At 41.9% G+C, this 20,343-nt stretch overlaps 1 protein-coding gene across 2 annotated transcripts in view; it reads left to right on the top strand.

The window, feature by feature from the left end:
* Positions 1–20,343, top strand: part of LOC308393891 (interleukin-1 receptor accessory protein-like 1-B) — a 352,568-nt gene that overhangs the window by 322,900 nt on the left and 9,325 nt on the right. For both annotated transcript variants that reach the window (XM_080877919.1, XM_080877918.1), the window contains exons 8-10: positions 5,215–5,360; positions 10,224–10,370; positions 19,983–20,153. In XM_080877919.1, the coding sequence (XP_080734045.1) occupies positions 5,215–5,360; positions 10,224–10,370; positions 19,983–20,153 (464 nt within the window). The remainder of the gene's footprint in view (positions 1–5,214; positions 5,361–10,223; positions 10,371–19,982; positions 20,154–20,343) is intronic.

Here is a 20,343-nt window from a genome sequence, read left to right as displayed (position 1 = left end):
TTCTCCACCAACAAAGTGCCTCATTTATAACCATTTTGATGCATTAACACCAAAGAAATATACCAATAAATAAATAAACTGTTTAGCACTGGTTTACTATTAAAGTGCTGGTGCTCAAAGTGGGAACCTGACTTTAGTGGAATTGGAGAGGAAGGAATTTACCAGTGCCTGGGAGAGGCAGCCTAGCCTTTGTCCACCATGATTATCTGACGGTATTATTATCTCATACTGTGCTCGTACAAACTTTTTGAAATATGAGTTGGTCCTCAAAAAGCTCAAACGCTCTTCACCAATACCGGCACCATGTCCATGGTGGAGGTGGAATTTTTCCACTGACATAGTGAGATAGTGAGATGTTACGAAATGACTCTAGTGATCCGTGGAAGTCTCCTATGAGGCCGTCATGTGAGACTGTTTCTCTTGGTGACTGATGTTAAACTTTAGGTTATTTTTATTTTTCACCCTTAAATATAGACCCACGCATTAATAGTGTTATTTTCTTTCACTTTCTGAAGCTTTGAATTTTTCTGAGAAAAGCCACATGGTCTGATTTCTAAGCTGAAAAGGGATTTACCTCTTACCGGAGATTATTAAATAGGAGCCAGGCTCTTGTACAGAACAGCTTAGTTGGAAAAAGTGCTTACTTTGTTCAAATTTATGAGAATATACCTCGACACTTTGAGGGTTTTGGTGTCAACTCTTCTCATTGAAGCCACTTAGCTACAGTATGACACCATTCTTTCTCCTCTCTTAAACAAGGGAGACAATGATAATGAAGAGAAGGCTGTGAAAATCCATTTTATGCTAATGAACACAATATCCTGCCAAGAGAAAAAGAAAATAAGCTTTCAAGTATCAGAGTGTTTCTCCAGTACACCAACTGTGATCAAATAGTCGAAGCAATGGATTCTACTCTTTGCACACGCTGTTTGTAATGTGGGAGAGTATATAGATTTCTAGAAAAGGGAGTACTTTGTAACAGAAACATCATCTCGCTAAACCTTCTGGCAAAATGTGTGTGATAGGTCGGTGCTGTAGTGCATCGTGACAGTCACACTATTATCCCCATACCAATGTGTCACAAGCAATCAACGTCAAGAGCCTCAGCGAGTCAACAGAGCAGTAATTTTCATGGGGGAAATGTGTCATGACTCATATGGTGTTTGCTTATCGGCAGTCACGGACGGGCAGCTCCTACCTTCATGTAGTTTTGTTCCACTGATGCGCTAAAATGCTACCATCTAAAAAAGTTGCTAGCACATACTTTATGTCAGGAAAAAGTAGAGCTTGGAACTGAGCTGAGGTTGTGTCTATTGTAGATGCCTAGTCTTTAGAACTCGGGAAAAATAGTTGCAGATATGCACTGTATAGGTATAAAGTGCATAGTTTATCTCAGACAGTGTCTCAGAATTGCACTCTTCCCAGACAGAAGTAATTCCAAGGTCCAAGGTTGACTAAGGAACTGGTTGTGGACTTCGGGAGGTCCAGAGAAGGTCCACTGCCGGTTCAGATAGAGGGGGAGGAGGTGGAGGTGGTCAACAAGTACAAGTACCTCGGGCTGTGGGTGGACAATAAACTGGACTGGTCATGCAACACAGAGCACCTGTATAAAAAAGCCCAAAGCCGACTGTACTTCCTCAGGAGGCTGAGGTCTTTTAACATCTGCAGGAAGCTCCTGAGGATGTTTTACCAGTCAGTGGTTGCTGGAGTACTTTTCTATGCTGTGGTGTGCTGGGGGAGCAGCACAGCAAAGAGGGACTCATCCAGGCTGGAGAAACTGATCAGGAAGGCTAGCTCTGTGGTCGGCATGAAGCTGGACACTCTGGTGACAGTGGCAGAGAAAAGGACATTAAAGAAACTGATGGACATTATGAACAATGCTGGGCATCCTCTGCACACGGCCATAAACAATCAGAAGAGTCTGTTCAGTGACAGGTTGCTTCTCCCCAAGACAAGAACTAACAGACTTAAAAACTCCTTTGTCCCACACGCCATCAGACTGTTTAACTCCTCCCTGGAGGGGAGAGGGAGGGGAAACAGGAAACAGGAGGACAAAGGAGGGGGGAACAACTAAGCTGTAGTGCCTCTTCACCTCACTGTACAATACCTTGTGCAATACTTTTTGTAAATAGTCAACAGTGCAATAGACTCAATACTTGAAATGTGCAATTCACTTGTATTTTTATTTTTTATTCCTATTTATTCTATTTATCCCCTTTGTATATTTTATTTATATTTGTCTCTGTATTTATATATGTGTGTGTGTGTGTGTGTGTGTGTGTGTGTGTGTGTGTGTGTGTGTGTGTGTGTGTGTGTATATATATATATATATATATATATATATATATATATATATATATATATATATATATATATATATATATATATATAACAATTCTGTAACTGTAACTTCGGTCGTTGCTGTGCTTTTTGGAAGTCGAATTTCCCAGAGGAACCCACCCGAGGGATTAATAAAGTTCTATCTTATCTCTTATCTTATCGTATCTTATGATTTATGGATTTTAAGATGCACACTGTAGACAGAATTCAGATTTACTTGGGGTGAACCTTTTGGTAAGATATTTTATTAAAGAGTCAATATTCTCTCTTATGACTTTTTGACTTTAATTTTGTTTTGTTTTTTTCTGATCTAGCGTTTGTATTTGGAGTCTGTGTTTTCAGAGCTGCAAACACTGGAATAAGAACACGTGTACCCTTTCAGCCCTGCACGTTCTGAGTCAGAATTCTTTCTGTTCCTTTTGTTTCATTGTCTCAAACAAACTTGTTAAAAGCTTTCAGACGCTACTTTTATGTACACCTCAGTAATGAGGCAGCTAGAATCCCTGCTCAAAAGCGTGTTTGAAGTTATGATGTTGCCAAATTTTACCAAACAATCTGTATCTTAGCTTCATTTTACCAACCAAAAGTCCAAAAGCTTTTGACAGCAAAGCATTAGCCGATCTCTCCTGATTAATTGATAGAATCTGTCCACCATCAGACATTTCATGTTCAACACTTGCCTTTGGCTCAAACAGCAAATCAGCCTTTCATCATCACGATGGCACCTCAAAAGTCCAATGCTGTCTTATGTGTTTGGGTCCAAAGCAGAGAGGAGAGACTTTGGAGTGAGTTAGCTCCAAAAGTCTACAATATCTGCCTCGCCGCACCAGGCAAACACTTTTTGCAGCAGTTCCTTAAAATGTAAGAAAAATGAAGGAAGCAGGCAATTATTTATGACACTGCCACTTGGCCAAAGCTGGAGTCTGACTGTACCATCTGCTGCATTAGAATTCAAGCGTCATCAGACCCGGCTAAGTTTTTCCAAATTGTAGGCTCAGTTTCCTGTTCTTAGTTGACTGGGAATGAGATTCAATTCAATTCAATTCAATTTTATTTATATAGCGCCAAATCACAACATAAGTCGCCTCAAGGCGCTTCATAGATACAGAGAAAAACCCAACAATCATATGACCCCCTATGAGCAAGCACTTTGGCAACAGTGGGAAGGAAAAACTCCCTTTTAACAGGAAGAAACCTCCGGCAGAACCAGGCTCAGGGAGGGGCGGCCATCTGCTGCGACCGGTTGGGGTGAGAGAAGGAAGACAGGATAAAGACATGCTGTGGAAGAGAGACAGAGGTTAATAACAGATATGATTCAATGCAGAGAGGTCTATTAATACATAGTGGTCTTCTGCTGCTGTAGCCCATCTACATGAAAGCACAGAGATGCTCTTCTGCATATATTGGTTGTAATGCGTTGCTATTTGAGTTATTGAGCGTTCCCACCATCTTGAAGCAATCTGGTCTTGTTGAACTTTAACGGGCCGTCTTGACCATACCCACTCGGTTAAATGCACTGAGTTGCTGCCCTGTGATTGGTTGGTTGGTTAGATATTTGCATGAGCGAGCAGTTTTTGTACATAACAAAGTGGCTTTATCACTGGTCTAGTAAAAAAGTTGTTAGTAAGCCTTGAAGTTCTTTATTCTTTTTAGCTTTAGACAGACAAAACAGTAATTACACAAGTTAGAAGCTGACTTTTAAGGACACTTGAACATTAGGCAGCTACGCAGTCAAGTGTTTTCCTGCTAACATGTAGGAGTCAAACAAACAATAAAGACAGGACTTAATCATTATTGAACTCTCCCAGCTTTTTTCTTTTCAACGTGCTGCTGTCATCCAATTCAAAATGCAATTATATTTAATAAAATCATGAATTATTTTAATTTGAATGAATATTTCAATTTAAATCTTTTAATGAAGTTGTGCATGTGAACGGGGATTTTGCTGTTGATTATTGCTGCTGTTCTTTGTCTGCTGGATGAAGCATGCTGAGGTTAGGTCTCTTAACAGCTAATCTTACTCGTTATACAAAGAACCACCATGAACCAGCCAACTACACAGCTGAGGTTACAGCAACAAATTAATAAAGTTGATGAAAACAAACCTCGAAGCCATACTTCATCCGCACGTCTCTTCGCCAACATTTTCCCAGCGCATTTTTAACTTGTTATATTGTCTCCAAGAGACCAAGTAATTAAACAGTCCACATTTAAAGCTTCAATAACTGATGCTTTTGATCAGCTTGGGTCAGTGCAACATCTTATAACCCCATTGCAATACCAGTTTATGCATCTAGCATAGAGCAATGCTGCTAGTTGGGTTCTAGGACACTGCGTTGCTTCTGTTTTGGTCTGTACCACATCCTGCAGCGAAATACTCCAATAACACACTATTTTATGCCATTTTATTGCAGGCCAGAAAGAGCATAGCGGGTTTATTATTGCTTTTACAGAAGTAATGACTAAAGTGGAGTTGATAAGAGTGTTGAGAGTGAACCGAAATATTAAAGATATGGCCAATAAAAGCCAAAACAGGGAGTTATCTACATTTACTCAATAAAGCACCTAAATAAACTAACCAATTACTTTGACTGCTTTATAATCAAACCCTGCGTTTAGATGTTTTTTGTGGGAATAATTCAAGGACATTAAACAAATAGCGTCCTGCTCAGGTAATAAAGTGTCTGGTCTTCAGCAGAAGTCCCCATTAGCTAGCTTTTTGGGTCATTAAACTAATGACTATATTAACATTTGTTTACCTGGCCCCCGCCCTGCTCTGTTACTCACTGCGAAGCACGCTACCAGCCTAAGGAGATTCATTTTCACCAACTTGCACATGCTTATTGTTCATTTGCTCTTTGCTCCCCCCTGTAGGACAATCCGGGAGCACCTGGGAGAGCAGGAGGTTTCGATCTCTCTGACCATCGAGTCTCTGGAGGAGGCCGACCTGGGCAACTACTCCTGCTACGTGGAGAATGGCAACGGGCGGCGACAGGCCAACGTCCAACTCGTCAAGAAAGGTGAGCCAAGCTCACAGATTCACGTGCAAGCTGGAAAAAGACAAATCGGTATTTAAATCAGGAAGTGCATTTCAACATAAATCTAGCAGATGAATAGAGTAGCCTTTATATTTAATAATAGGATGTTACAGCTTTCCAGGACAAAAGCACCATTTAATACCACAGGCCTCCACTCTGACAGTGGAGAGAATCTCCTGCAGCAGTTCACCAAGTAATAAGAAGAACTACTGGCGGGATCCTGGGAGTTGACCAGTTGTTTCCTGCCTCGGGCGGGGAAAGAAAATAGGACAGTTTGGTGGATAGTGCATAAAGCCTATTCATCCACCTCAGCCTGAGGAAGCATTAGTTTGCGTGGGGGAGAGAGAGAAAGAGAAATTACTTACTGAGAGAGGCAGCCTTCGGTGTTGTGATGCCAGACAAGCTGTTTGAGTGTCTGGCAGTGACCTCTCCCAACACACAAATCCTCCTTTGATCGCTGAACTCTCACTCATTTTCTCATCTTTCATCACTGGCGACTGTCTCCTCCGCCCCTTCCCCACTTCCAGGGTTTTTATCCAAGCAAACTTTTTTTAAAATTTCCCTATGATTTCGCCTCACTGAGGATCGACTGTTTGAAAGTTGATTCCATGATGATTTTTTTAGAGAGATGCACATCTTCAGTGTGGTTATGTAAGTCTTTTTTTTTTCATATTTTTTTATTAGGCAAGGCCAGAGGAAGCGAGGGGGGGAGGTGTCTTTGCATCCTTAAAGTTGTCAGCATTGAATACATTAACATAGTAAGATATTTCTCTTCTCTTTTAAGCCTACTGCTTTGGATCCAGCTTTGATGCCAGCCCAGTTCCCCTCCATTTGCTATATTAAAGGGGCTTATGCTGCAAAGTCCAATCTCAGAATAAACAGGGGAAGATTAGCCCTGTCCTCTCACAGGATAGCGAGACCACGGGAAATTGACTCAATTCAGTGTTGTTTGGGTTTTTGTGCTGCGTCCGTAGAGCGCAGGTTCCATGCAGGACTAGTTAGTGTTAACACTGCTTTTCTAAAATGTGTCTCCTCACTTGTGTCGTGGAGCTGAAAACAGCACTCGGAATGACTTTACTCTTTCCCCTCGTTGTAGATAATCATTGCGTATCAGTCAGAATATGCATAGCATGAAGTCTTAGCATCCTTTTTTCCACTTCTTCTTCTTGCTATCGAGAAGTTGGAATTCTCCCAGCATTAACAACACCAGCAGCACTGACAGTAAATTGCTCCCAGCACTGGAAGTTCAGCGTAGATTCTCCATTTGTGAACGCGAAGAGCAGCAGGTTCAGGTTTCCAAATTTTATTTTACTACTGAATGAGTGCTTCGCCTTTTCATCATCCCTCTTTTCATCCACATCCCTAGACGATGAGAGATGCAGAAATGGGGGCAAGAGAACGAGATGATGAATTGCCCGATGCCATGTGGCTCCATCAAATCCAGCCTTCTAGTCGTCAGGAGCTAATTTGTCTTAATCTGTCCCTCTGCAGCGCTGCTACAATATGGATGCCAGGCAGAGAAGAATTGGCCTCCTCTGCTGTAATCTCTGCTGCTTGAGAAGCAGCTGGCTCGTTATTCTGTCCAGATATCTGAGCGGAGAAGCGGTGAGCGCTACGGCAGGACGGCAGAGTGAGAGGGTGGCGGGGGAAAGGACGGTAAAGAAGAAGCGAGGGATCCGGGTTCTCGTGGTGCTTGTTAGCTGAGGCACCTCTCTCAGAGAAAACTAAGTCGGGATGATACTTGGTGGCCAAAGTGACAGAAACTGAGGCAAAGCGAGAAAGTCTGAGGCTCAGTGGGGTAAAGCTGTGTTTATGCTTCCCTACGTTTGTTTTGAGTATTTTTTTTTTCCCGTTCGCGCATATGTTCGTCCGTGAGTTTGGCTGAAGGTCGACGCGGGACAGGCGTGATGAAGCGGCACGCGCCGTGCTCGTTAGCTCTCCAGAACATCATCCTTCATCACGCGAGCTGTCAGCCTGATGGCCGCTGCAGTGGGACGGGCATCGCGCAGTCCAGCGGGGTTAAACGTGCGTCCGTGATGGATGGTGATGCACACGAGGCCTCTCTGTCCGTGTTTATGTGTATGCGCAGCTTTGCAGTCAGTCCAGGTTTTTTACTGTTGTCCATTAGTCAGCCAATGAAGGGTGACCACCCAGATTTTGTGAGGCGTAGCCAAAAAGGAAACTGCAAAAGATGGACAGAAAACACTGTAACAAAGAAAAAGCCTTGAAAATGAGACAAGAGCACGAAAAGACAAAGCAAACGACCTGAATTTCAAGGCAACTTACTAGACCATGCAGCCTAATGGCTGAGTCCATTGTCCAGTAGTGTGACATATCACCTTCAATTTGCCCGAGGCAAACTCTGACTGAATAATGTCATTGTATGGACCTTTTTTAAGATACCATGAGTAGATAAACACTCTGTGCAATAGTTTTAAGGCTCATTTATTTACCCCCAAGGAGCCAGACTTCAGCAGTAGTTCTCCAGGCTTTCAGAAGCTCTTTCATTGTTTTTCTTTGAACATTAGCTGCTTTTTTCTTTGTAGTGCAGTCCTTGTACCTGACCATTTTTAGTTAGCTGAGCCACTTAGCACTGACATATAAGTCAAGGGATGAGCCGTGTTGTCTACACATGACAGACAATTTGCAAAGATCCAATTTTAAATAGTGTTTTTTATTTGTACTGGCATAAAATTGCATTTTTGCACCAACAGAGTGATTCCGAAAGAGTTATTTGTAGAAAACGTGCCATATCTCAACACGGTGTGCAGTGTGTCCTTAAAAAGTTTGAGGAAATTTGACAAGTAGAGGATAAAAGTGGCAGGCCTTAAAAACTACCTACAGCAAATACACAATGTCTGAGTCAAGTCAGGTTCTTAAGAAACAGGACAAAAAATCCAGTAAAGACCTGACACAGGACATGAGAGATGTATCTGACCTTTTAGTTGAGTCAAGTTTGCTGAAGCCTCAAAAATGGAAGTGTGGCTGTGAAGAAGGCATTTTTATGGAACGGAAACAGTGAAAAAGACTGAGGTATGCCATATTGCACAAGAACTGGACTGAAACAAGTGGAAACAAGTCTGATGAAGTGATGAAATGAAAAGTCTATGAGGAGGTACAACAGCGAGTGTCCATAGTCATCTGTGAAACACAGTGGAGGCTATGTCATGGTTTGAGGAGCACTTTAAACAGTGGTGTTGGAGATTCTATAAAAACTGATGGAGTCTGATTTTGGTTCACCATGAAATACCATCTGGAAATCATCCGATTGGTAACATCTTCATTTTTCAGCATGACCATAATACCAATTATGGATTGGCCTCCCCAGAGCTCGAACCTCAACATTACTGAAGCAGTGTGGGATCATCTTGTCAGAGAACAGAAGAAAAGGCAGCCAACATCCAAAGAAGAGCCCTGAATGTCCTTTAACAAGCCTGGGGAACTATTCCTGAAGATTAACTAAAGAAATGACGAGAAAGCTGCCTATGAATGTTCAGGCTGTGATAAAGAATAAACGGGTCACACCAAATATTCACTTTCAAGCTTGTTAGAATTGTATAACAAGTGTTTTTGCCTGTGTTTCCATGCATGTTCGTTCACATCACAGTAAATCACTGCACATATTTCTCATTTTCTTGGCAAAATATGAAGAAATGAGGCGTGACTCAAGACTTTTGCTCATCACTGTAAAACTGAATTATCACCAGTGAAGTTCCTAGAATTTAGCGTCCGCTGATCCTTCATGTTTTCATGAGATAATGGCGGGCTGCAGTGATGACAGATGGCAGGAAGCGCAGGCTGCTTCGATCTGTTTGTGTGCCGGGCAGTTCAGCTAACAGCCAGGAGCTTCACCTCTCAGCACCTCTCATGTAACTGATCTTCATAAGCGCGGTGCTCAGATCTGTCACATGCTATTGTTGCACTAGTTGCCTCAGTGTGAGTTTTCTTTTTTTTATTATTGTTATCCAGTCAAGCCAGGAGGCGTTTAATGACAGGTATAGAACTGGCTGTACTTTCATTCCGCTTTGAGTTATGTGTCATCTGGATCCGGTCCAGCCACAATAAGCGACACGCAAAAGATGGAGAGGAAAAGCGAGAAAAAGTGACACAAACACACGCTGAATGAATGCAGCCACGGGAGACTCATAAAGCCTTTTTTGCAAACAAATGTGGAGGTGCAACAAAGCCATTTCATTAATAATAAATAGCTTTTTTTTAACCATCGTGACCGCGTCACGCATTACTTCTTGATTGATTATTTACTGCTGTTCCGTTACTGGATACAAACCTGCTCCAGTGCACCACAGTGTAAAAGAAAAGAAATACAAGGGAATTAGAAAAGCAAAGGACTAAGAATTTGTGATAAAATAAAGGTAGTCTTGCAGAGTCAAATGTCTGCAGTAAAAAAGATTTTTTTTTTTGTTTTTTTTTAAGGGAAACAAAACCTCGAAATGACTATTGTGATTACAAAATCCTCAAATCTTAAAAACCTGTTTAACTTTTTTCTGAAAATTTCAAAAAGCTTGAAATCAGCCACAGATTATAAAAGGAGGAGGATGGTTAATTGATGGTTGGAAACAAGTCGGTCTAAGCAGTCGCTTTCTGGAGAAATAAGGGAAATTGATTGCACCGCGGATCAATTTGCAAAGGAGGGAAGGCATGAAAAATGCTAATGAGAAGCACCCATGTTATCCACATTTACTGGAAATCAGAGAAATTTTTCAGCTTGCAGGGTGTGATTTTTGGCACTTTTTGGAAGACTGGATATCCTGCTTGTTTTTTCCTCTCACTCCTCTCTGTTTTTTACCCCCCATCCCTACTCCACCCTATGTTTTGGCTTACTAGCGGAGCTGATGTACACTGTGGAGCTTGCCGGAGGTCTGGGAGCCATCCTGATGCTGCTCATCTGCCTCGTGACGCTGTACAAGTGCTACCGGATCGAGCTCATGCTCTTCTACAGGAACCACTTCGGCAGCGAGGATATAGATGGAGGTAAGATGTTGTTATTCATTTTAATAATATTTGGCGACGAGTCCTTTCCCTCAGTGTGAATCAAATCTCCAGACCTGAACCGATATCACCTAAGAAAACACCGGAGCCATTTTTCATATCTTAAAGCTGCACGTGGCACAGTTTTATGTAAATGTATGCATCTTTTCTAAGTATAAATAACACAGAGAGGAGCAAACAATAGTTTCTCATTCACAAATCTTTTCAATCCATATGCAGTAGACTGTCCCCGAAACAGCATCACCATCCTTGATGTGGCTCCTTTTCTTGTCGTCTTTGTTAACAAAAAAAAAAGGTTCACGCTGAGAGTGCTGTTTCCTTATATAACAAAGCACAACCTCTGGGTAACGGAGACTGGATTGTTCAAACAGTTTTCACTGGTTGCGTTTCAGAGCCTCCAACAGGCAAAGCTGCACAGTTTAGCTTTAAAGGGGACAGTGCGGCCTTGATCACTTAAGCGCTGTGAGCGCGGCGGCAGCAGCTGCTGCTGATGTGCTTTCTATTTTAGGGGACATTTAGTCACTGTGTGTATTTTTTTCCCATTATTATTCTGTTGCAGATGGGGTAACTAACACCCACTCACCCAGTAATGTGAACGCTTGTAGTTCACATATGCTGCTTTCACCATGTTACCCAACGTGTCACTGTCACTTTATTCAGAGCTGCTTATCTTGTAAACTTTTTTTTTGGTTATACTGAAGCAGCTGCTGTTTTGTGGGATTATACGGCATCGATCTATTCACAGTTCTCAACGGCTCACAAGAGTAAAATATAGAACAATAACCACTTTGTCACGAGGAATAAACAGCAGTTGATTGCACTGAATTTTTTCACCAATCACAAGTAGTTGCTGCTCAACCTCTGGGCGCCCACTTTCAACATTTAAACATTAAATGTAGACATTTTTGTGTTTCATAAAGCATATTAGCTCAGGTTGAACTTTTCATTTCATGACACTCCAGATGTTTTCAGTTGGTGAAAAGTCTGGACTGCAGACAGCCCATTTAAATCGTTGGAGTCTACTCTTATGCCATCACTGACGCAGGCTTTCAAACTGAGCGTCGATGGTTCCTCTCTTCTTTAGTCTGAAAGATGTGGCGTCCATGTTTATCACAAAGACCTTCAAATTATGAATCATCTGATCAAAGAACAGTTTTCCACTTTGCCTCATTCCATTTTGAACAAGCTTCAGCTAAGAGAAGATGCTGTTATTTCTGGATTATGCTCATATGGGATTCCTGAGTCAATGCAGTGATTTCCACTGCTTTCATTGTAGTGCAGACTGACGGCTCAAAGATCACTGGCATCCAAAACAGATTTTTAGCCTTGTCTCTTGCACACAAAGATTTGTCCAGATTCTCTGAATTATTTGATTACATTATGATCTGTAGATGATGAGATATTCAAAGTCTTTGCATTGGGTTTTGTAAATGTCAGAAAAGGCAATGGAGTAAGGAACCTGACAAACTGACAACATCTAAGGAAAGCACACAGATAAATATATACAGAGATGTCACAATCATACAATAATGAAACTGAAAGAACAAAGTCAGAAAGTAAAAACCACAGCAAGCCAAACAAAGAAAATAAATACATGTCAAAATAAAGCAGCAAGAGGCCAGTTCTAGATCAGAAAATGAAGTCAATGAAAAGTGCAATTCCTTATGCGGCCACTTGAGGCCGCCTCTAAAATTAGTCAGTCCTCACAAACGCCCATGTTAAAATGCTCAACAAAGAAACTGTTTTGGTTCTATAGCAATTAAGAAGTTAAGTAGCTTTTCTTTCCAAGCTCCTTAGAATACCATGACCCTGATGACTGAGAACTTACACGCTTATAGCAAATTAATACATTTTTTAACAGCTAACTATAAGCTAGCTATAAACAGGCTAAATGTTCATTGAATCAACATTTGTGAACTATGTTAAGCCTCAAAGTTGAGCTTTACTAGGAGGGTGGTCACACCTAATTTAAGTCAATGAATTAAACCTCTCATACATCTTTATGACTTTTCTCCCTTTTGAAGCATTTTAAACTCAGTTAAGTGCCAAACAGTAGCTTACTAACCTAGCATTAGCATTAGCCAATGACATCCCGGCTAGCTTCAGAAATCCAATTCAATTCAACTATATTAATATTGAAGTGTCAAATCATAACAACAGTTATCTCAAGGTGCTTTATATTGTAAGGTAAAGACCCAACATGGGGTTGAACAAAATGCTAAAATCCAAATTTGAAAACCAGTGGAGAAAGTCATGGTGGCTGTATCTATTTAAAAGCTAGGTTTTGTTTTCCTGACATTCACAAAGGGATGACATGGAAGCCACAGGCAGAAGGTTAGAGTACAATAGAAACCCAGAGAAACTGCAAAGATCACAACAGCCTCTCTAACTGCAGCCACAGTAGCTTCAATCACAATAGAGAAGTCCATTACCTTTTGATTTTCTGGTGACAACAGTCTTATTTAACCGTCTAAAAGTTTATCAGACACACAGCAGCTTAAACGCAACAGGATTTTGCAGCCTGATTCTCACAACAGCAGCAATTTGTTCTTTCAGTAGATGACCAAGTGGGAAAAATAAACTTAGGCCACGTTTATTTTTTAATGCAATGCATTTTAGTCAGTTAGCCTTTCAGCCCAAGTGCAAATTGTTGCCGCAGTTTGATGATATTAGCACAACATGCATTTTTTTAATTTCTAAGGCAATAGAGTCTTGTGATTTCTGATGTCCATTTCTATTCCTCATGAATGCAAACCACATGTGAGAAAGCGTGTGAGCTAAAGGGTAATATATTCAGCCGCACATTCGCCATAAAGCGAATCAAAACACATCGCCCGGCGTGCCAGACAAAAACATAAACTCTGAGGCCCCATTACCAATAGTACACAGGGAAAAAAACAGGAAAAAAATCAGGCCTGGTAGATGAGTCTTGGCTTGAGAATGCATCAAACTGAGACAAGGAGCAAGTTTTAATTTGATTCCCCTGTAATGAGTCTCTGAAGTACCAGCCCGGCAATGAATTCAGGGAGAATGAGATTACTTCAGAGAGGCTGAGGGACTGCACGCGGTGGAAACAGAGTCAGCAAGAGACAGAGTTATGTGCGGTAAAGGTAAAAAAAGGAGGGATTCTGTAGCCCGCTGCTCTCCTCGTACCCTCCCGGCTCTGCTAAACTGTGATGGTTGCTACATCAGACGTTTCAATGAAAGCCATTACCTCTGGCTATGTCAGGCTTCCGGCCATGGATCTTTGCCGTAATGGATGGCCCAGAGGCGTTTGTGTTGGGGGGAGAAAAAAGCAAAAAACAAAAAAGAAAGGGTGGCGGGAGGGGAAAAAAAGGCGCGCCTTGAACTTAATGCCAAACAGCAATTGTCTCGTTTAATTGCGCCACCTGAGTGAATGCTGGGAGAGAGAAACAGATTTTCAATTTGCTCTTCACTAGAAGGGGATCAGGTTCAATAAGACACAGCACTCTGCCTCTGGAGCTCTCAGGAGACCCCCCCTCACCCCACCCCCGATACTTCCCAGCACGCCGCGGTCTATTAGATCTCTTCACCGCCACCTCTTGGCATTCAATCGCATCTGCATCTAACAAGGCACGTACGTAAAATAGGGGGTAAGGCATTAAACGGGCTGGAAATGAAGAAAAACAGTCAGAAGGTGGTTAACCGAGATCTCATCACTATGGTAACTGCTGCACTGACAGGGCGATATAGCTGCACTTTTCATCAATAAAGCGCTTAAGCCAGTGTCTCCAATGCACAGATAAATATTTATATATCTATTTTATGTTTCCCCCGGCGTAGCTGCACACGCTGCCAAGAACTTGTATGTGTTTCTCGGCGGCCACTCGAAGCACTAATTGAACGCCTGGCTCCCTCTTCTGCCAGATGCAAAATTGTAAGCTTTACGCAACAATAGGAGGGACCGTCGGCTATTTGTCAGCGGCGCAATTTAGTTAAAGACCATTCGCTTGTCACATTGTGTGGGTGTCAGTGGAATCAATAATAGGCTTCATGATGACAACAGCCGAGCGGGCTTGACAAAGAGGTGGGAGCTCATCAACACTCTGCCATAAATACCAATGTCAGCGTTGTCAGCGTGCCGCAGAATTATGAGTCTCCGTCTGCGTTCGGCGCGGTTTGGCGTTGCTGAATATCAGGGGTTTTTCCACAGGGGGCTGTAATGCATCCTGTTTGAAGTAGTGTGTCTAACAGAGGTCAGCATTAAGTAGCTCATCTGTGATGACAAAGTCAAGTAGAAATGAGAGAGCTTTGTAATAAATACTCTATGTATGAGGAGTTTGTGTTAAGAAATGGCAGTTTGTAATGCTTAAACAGTTACTATTGTTTCCTTCTTCTCAAAGAGGGAAATTGCGAGAAACTAAGAACAAACAGAACAGTCGGTAAGAGGATTTCCCCTTTGGCCTTCAAGGTGTCAATACTGATCCTCTGATTCAAAAGGAGCCCGTTAGGATGTTCGGGCATCTGTTTAGGATGCTTTGTGGGTCAGAAGGTGAGTTGGCTGCACCCCTCTCCCCTTCTCCACTCTGACGGAAGGCACTAAATATGAGGAAAGGGGGTGAAATGAGGATTTAAGGATGCACAAACCCATAAAATGGCTGGCTGGGTTAGAGGTGGAGGCCGTGGCAGGGGAGGAGGAGGTCTGGCCAGCTTCTGCTAAGACTGTAGCTCCTGTGAGCTGAAGTGGAAGAATGGATGGATTCATTTATTATTGCAATGTTAGATCTCCAACTATGAGACTTTTTTCATTACGTTTTTCTTTTCAAATAGAAAAATTTCCTGTGATTTTCAAATGACCCATAGTTCCCATTGTGGCAGTAAAGTTACGTACAGCTGTTGGTTGTAATTTGTTGATTTGACTTAAAACTTCAGATTTTTCTTTATTCAATAAACAGAAAAAAAATACATCTGACAGAGAGAGAGAGTTAATGCCAGCAGATGGCCAACAGTTAATTATCAAATGTAAGAGTTTCTCTGATTAGAGGCTTTTTTTTTGTGTGTCCACCGTTGTACATACATACATATATTGTACTGACTCACCTTATTATCTGAATGAGAGCAGACTCTGTACACTCTTAAGAAAAGGGAAGATTTCATAGGACCTATTATTCAGTACCTTGTAGAAGAGGCTTCATCATCAATTACTTGAGGTAATCATTTTCTGAATGACTGTATCAGTCTCTTATGCACAGCTCTCTTAAGGTCTCCCCACAGCATTTTAATTAAGTTGAGGTCTGGACTTCAGCTGGCCCATTGCAATGCCTTGATTTTTTTCTTTTATTCTATTTCCAGCCGTTCTGTTGTACATTTGCTCATCGGCCAAAACTTAGTGATACAAAAAGAACAAACTTTAGCTGTCAGATAGATGTCCACACATTTGACTCTAGAATACTTTGGTATTCAGAGGAGTTCAGGGTCGACTGCAAGGTGCCCAGGTCCTGTGACTGCAAAACAAGCCCAAATCATCACCCCACCACCACCGTGCTTCACAGTTAGTGTGAGATGTTTGTGCTGCATTTGGTTTTTATCAAACATTGTGCTGTGCATCATGGCCAAACATCTCTACTTTGGTCTCTTAAGTCCAAAGGAGATCAGATTGTTCAGATGCTGTTGTGAACTTTAACATACAAAATGCTAACCGAGACCATCAGAGTCTGAGATGTAGCTCTTGGGGTTTTTTTGCAGTGTGTTAGGGTTACATGGTCTCGTCACTGTGGAACGTCCACTCCTGGGAAGATTGTGACATTGTGTTAACACACACCCACACACTCCAAACCAGCAAACTACCAAAACTTTTATAGAGGCGCTCACAAGTGTTGACGCTTCTATTCATCAACTGCATTTGATTAGCAGGACTCCATAGAGTCTATTGAAACTCTATTTTTTATGTGACTACATGATAAAATGTGTGAGTATGATCAAGACCCAGAATATGGCAATGCATGCAAGCCAAACACCAAGGGCAAAGGCATATTTTTGAGAAAAATTGAATTGCAGTATTTCAGTGAATACTGAATTATGAAAAACAAAGCATTACTTAAAAACAAAGAGTCATCTTCTCATTAGCAGTCCAGGCCATGTGTCTCCTCAAGCACAGAGTTAAGTGTGTGTGTGTTACGTTCCAATCTACTCTCCATTAAATGTAATGGAGCCAAAAGATATCCCAGAGATTACGCCTCCAACTCTCTTGGCACTCTCCATGGCGAGTTCAAGAGTTCACTGTGAGCCCCCGTGCCCGTACGCACCCCCCCGACTCCACGCACACAGAGAGCACACGTGCCGAAGTTAGTCAGCATGTGGGACAAGGAAGCAAAGACTCGGATGCATTTTTTTGTTTGTTTGTTTGATGATATATATTTTAAAAATATGTTGCACACCTCAGATGAACAGCACTAGCCTCCTATAAGCGAGCTATCGAAACGCAAGCGAACAGGGGATCAGTGCACCTCCTAGATTCACCCCGTGCTTTCGTCCTTCCCCTGCTTTCTCTTTCTCACAACAGATGCATGAATCATCTCCACTAAAATAGCCCTTGATCTGCCTACACAGCTTTCATTTAAAAGCTACTAGAGAAAAACAAGCAGATTTATGTCTCTGTGAAGCAGAACATAAACCTCAGAGTTAGTTATACTGAGTGATTATGAGGTTACATTTCAATTATTTTTACATGTCCCTGACGCTGTGAAATGAATTGCATGTTATAAAAAAAAACAAAAAAAACAAGTTGGATTAATTACGAGGCGTCACCTAAGAGTTGTGCGCGCCAGCCCAAATATCGAGATTACCCGCTGGGATGCAAGTGAATCTTGTTGACAGTCTCTCAGTCCAGAGAGAAGCAGGAGTGTGGGATGGAGAGGATATTAAAGGATAAAAAAATGTGATGCTCTGCTGAGAATTGATCCCAAACTGCCTCCTCTTGAACCCTCTCGTTCTCTGCTCCTGTCTTCTCCAACACACTAAACATCATCGCCACATGGCTGCTACGCTGCAGGTGGCCACTATAAAGCAGAGGGAGCCGAGTCATAATTAAGACAGGAACTCGCAGTTCCAAAAACTCTGAGCCGCAGCGTGAACGCAGCCTTTGAGGTAAACTCATTAGAGATGCAAGCAGAGTGTCCCAGTTATGGTGCTTTCCTCCTATTGTGGTGCGGATGTGATGCTTTTTAGTGAATAAAAAAGCATATAGAATCTGATGATTTTATTTTCATAAGCCCAAAAATATGGCGTGCACTGGAGCTGATCTTTATCAGAGTAAACACCAAAGGTCACAAAAGTTCACCAGTCAAAACTTGTTGGGGGTCAGATTGTTTCTATTTTATACCCAGAGGATTTAAGAGAGGTGGAGTTGGGATAATATGAAGCGCACATAGGTGCTCAGACACCGGTACCTTGTGAATAGTTCAAAGGAACCCCGACTATTATGACAAGTTACTCTAAATATGTTACAAATGATCTCCACTACATAAAAACATGCTTGAGGAGTTTTCCGTTATTCATTAATTCATTTTTGGAGCCGTGGGAGCGGCCATGTTTTTGTGCACACAATGTATTCTGGGACGATGACGTGTATTGGTTGTCGGCAGTATAGGCGCTTTTGTTCAGCTAACCCGTTTTGTTTTCTATAGTGTAGCAGCCGTATTAATTAACTTGCCTATTAGTGACCTGGTTATGACTTGGTAGACCAGCACTATACCGGTCATGGAGGCTAACAAGGGCTGCCCAAAGAACATCTGGATTAAGACATATGGCTTAAAAGTTTTGGTGCACTGTGCTGCATGGAGAATCTGTAAAAATAACGATATTGTAATTTCACTGTATAATAAAAATTAGAATTCTATTAATGTTTTTATCATGCGGTTATGCAATACCATGGATAGCTGCTGCCATAAAATTGAGCTCTTTACAACAAAAGCTCTCAGTAGCCGCATAGACACCAGTAGTTTTCCCCCACTCTCGCGTCCTCGTGTGACCGATTGTTTTCATCTTCATGTAAACTAAGTACTGGAAAGGTTGAACAGAAGCCATTTCCAGTGCGTCGCTAACTGTGAACTCAATGCGATGCAACCGTATGACGTCACTACCCAGAGTGCATTGAGAAGAAAATAACAATGGCGGCCTACTGGTAAATCGCTTTTATATAAAATGTGCTTAAAAGGAAAACATTTGGCATATTTTAACACCACATATATATTATTGAAAGCACAGTGCATATTTTAGCGCAAACATGTCTAAAAAGCCGGGGTTCCTTTTAAATAAACCAAATATCCCAAACCCAACTTTAAAGTTTTACCCTGTGTCAAACAGTCATTTGGCATCATTTATTTCTGCTCTAAAGTTGGTCATTTTAATACGCGAGTCTATGAGGAGTGGTGCATTTTTGCACCCTCAAGTGGTCATTAGAGGAACTGCATTCTCTGATGTTTTCTCTTACGTTTTCGTCCCCAAAGGCTGTGGATAAAATGAGAAGGACTTTACTCCGACCTGCACAAAAACATTTAATTTCTACATTTGAACTGTGAAATTGTCTATTATAGATATAAATCTATTATAAAATGTTGGGAAGGAGACAGAGCGTGGTCTGTCTTGCACAAAACTCGGGTCGCTGAAGTTCTTCCATACCAAACAGGCTTTCATTTCCACGTGTAGCACAGTGGGAGTGGAAGCAAAAAAGATTATTGTCAAACCATTGCCACAAAGTTGCAAATATCAGTGTATCTCGGCTATGATTAAGTTCACCAGCTCAAACCGGCTCATGTGTTTTTGCTAACTGCAAAGTACATAAAAAGCTATTATGTTTTCATACTTAATGGTTAAAAACCTGTTGACCTCTTTTGAAATGACTGATCAGGTTCAGAGTAAAAAAGTGGCTGACATGTCCTTCATTCTCCTGACTCACCGTACAGTACTGCTCCTGTTTAAGAAGATTAAGCGTTAAGTCTTTCCTCTTCTCAGTCCTTTCAAATCCGTCATCAATCAGAGCTTTCATGTAGGTGATGGATCCGTGCCATGTGCCGGCCTAGCAGGCCGCGTCGGGCATTTAGCTCAGGCTGGAGTCTAATTTGTTTTGCCTGCAGTGGGCAAAGTAGCTATCAAGGCAACATTATTCGTCAGTGGGGACGGAGCAGTAATGAAAAGCACTCAGATGGGCAGAGGTGCCCAGAGGTCAGTGTAATGGAGGCGTCCTGTCTCGGTGAAGTCTCTCAGTGAATGAATAGCTCCCCTGCATACCAGTGTGAAAATAGATTTTGAGCATCTGGGGGTATAACAGCGCATAATTTTGCTGACCACAGTAGGAAACATTATGTTGAAATCATAAAATGTATACACATTTAATTGAAGCAAAGTGGTTTTGGGAGCTTTTTATTGCAAGTATTCATTGTGCTGAGACCGAGGCTTCATTTTTCTGTCTCTGCTTCTGCTTGATTGCAGGTTTTATTAAACTAAATGACAGGTTCTAGTTTAAAGGATCTGAAGGCAACGAATGCATCACTGATTAGCCAGGTGTAACACGAGCCGGCACGTTTCACCCATGTCAGTGTCTGCCCCCCCCCAAACCCCCTGCTCTACCTGCAGATAACAAGGACTACGACGCCTACTTGTCCTACACCAAAGTGGACCCGGACCAGTGGAGCCAGGAGACCCGAGAGGAGGAGCGCTTTGCCCTGGAGATCCTCCCCGACGTGCTGGAGAAGCATTATGGGTATAAACTCTTCATTCCAGACAGGGACTTGATCCCCACAGGAAGTAAGCTCTCTCTCTCACGGCGATGTCACGTTGTGTCGAATGTTTTCTTGTCGCTTGGTGTTGCTCGTGTTGCTGTTGTCGCTGCAGTGGTGATGCCTTGTTTGTTGTTATTTTCTGTTATGCGTTTGTGTTGTGGCATAACAAAGACTAGCGAGGCCGTCATTGCTTCATATGATCTTTATAAAGTTAG

Source organism: Rhamphochromis sp. 'chilingali' (assembly GCF_963969265.1).
Source record: "Rhamphochromis sp. 'chilingali' genome assembly, chromosome: 3".
NCBI lineage: Eukaryota > Metazoa > Chordata > Actinopteri > Cichliformes > Cichlidae > Rhamphochromis > Rhamphochromis sp. 'chilingali'.
This window is presented reverse-complemented; position numbering and strand designations above follow the sequence as displayed.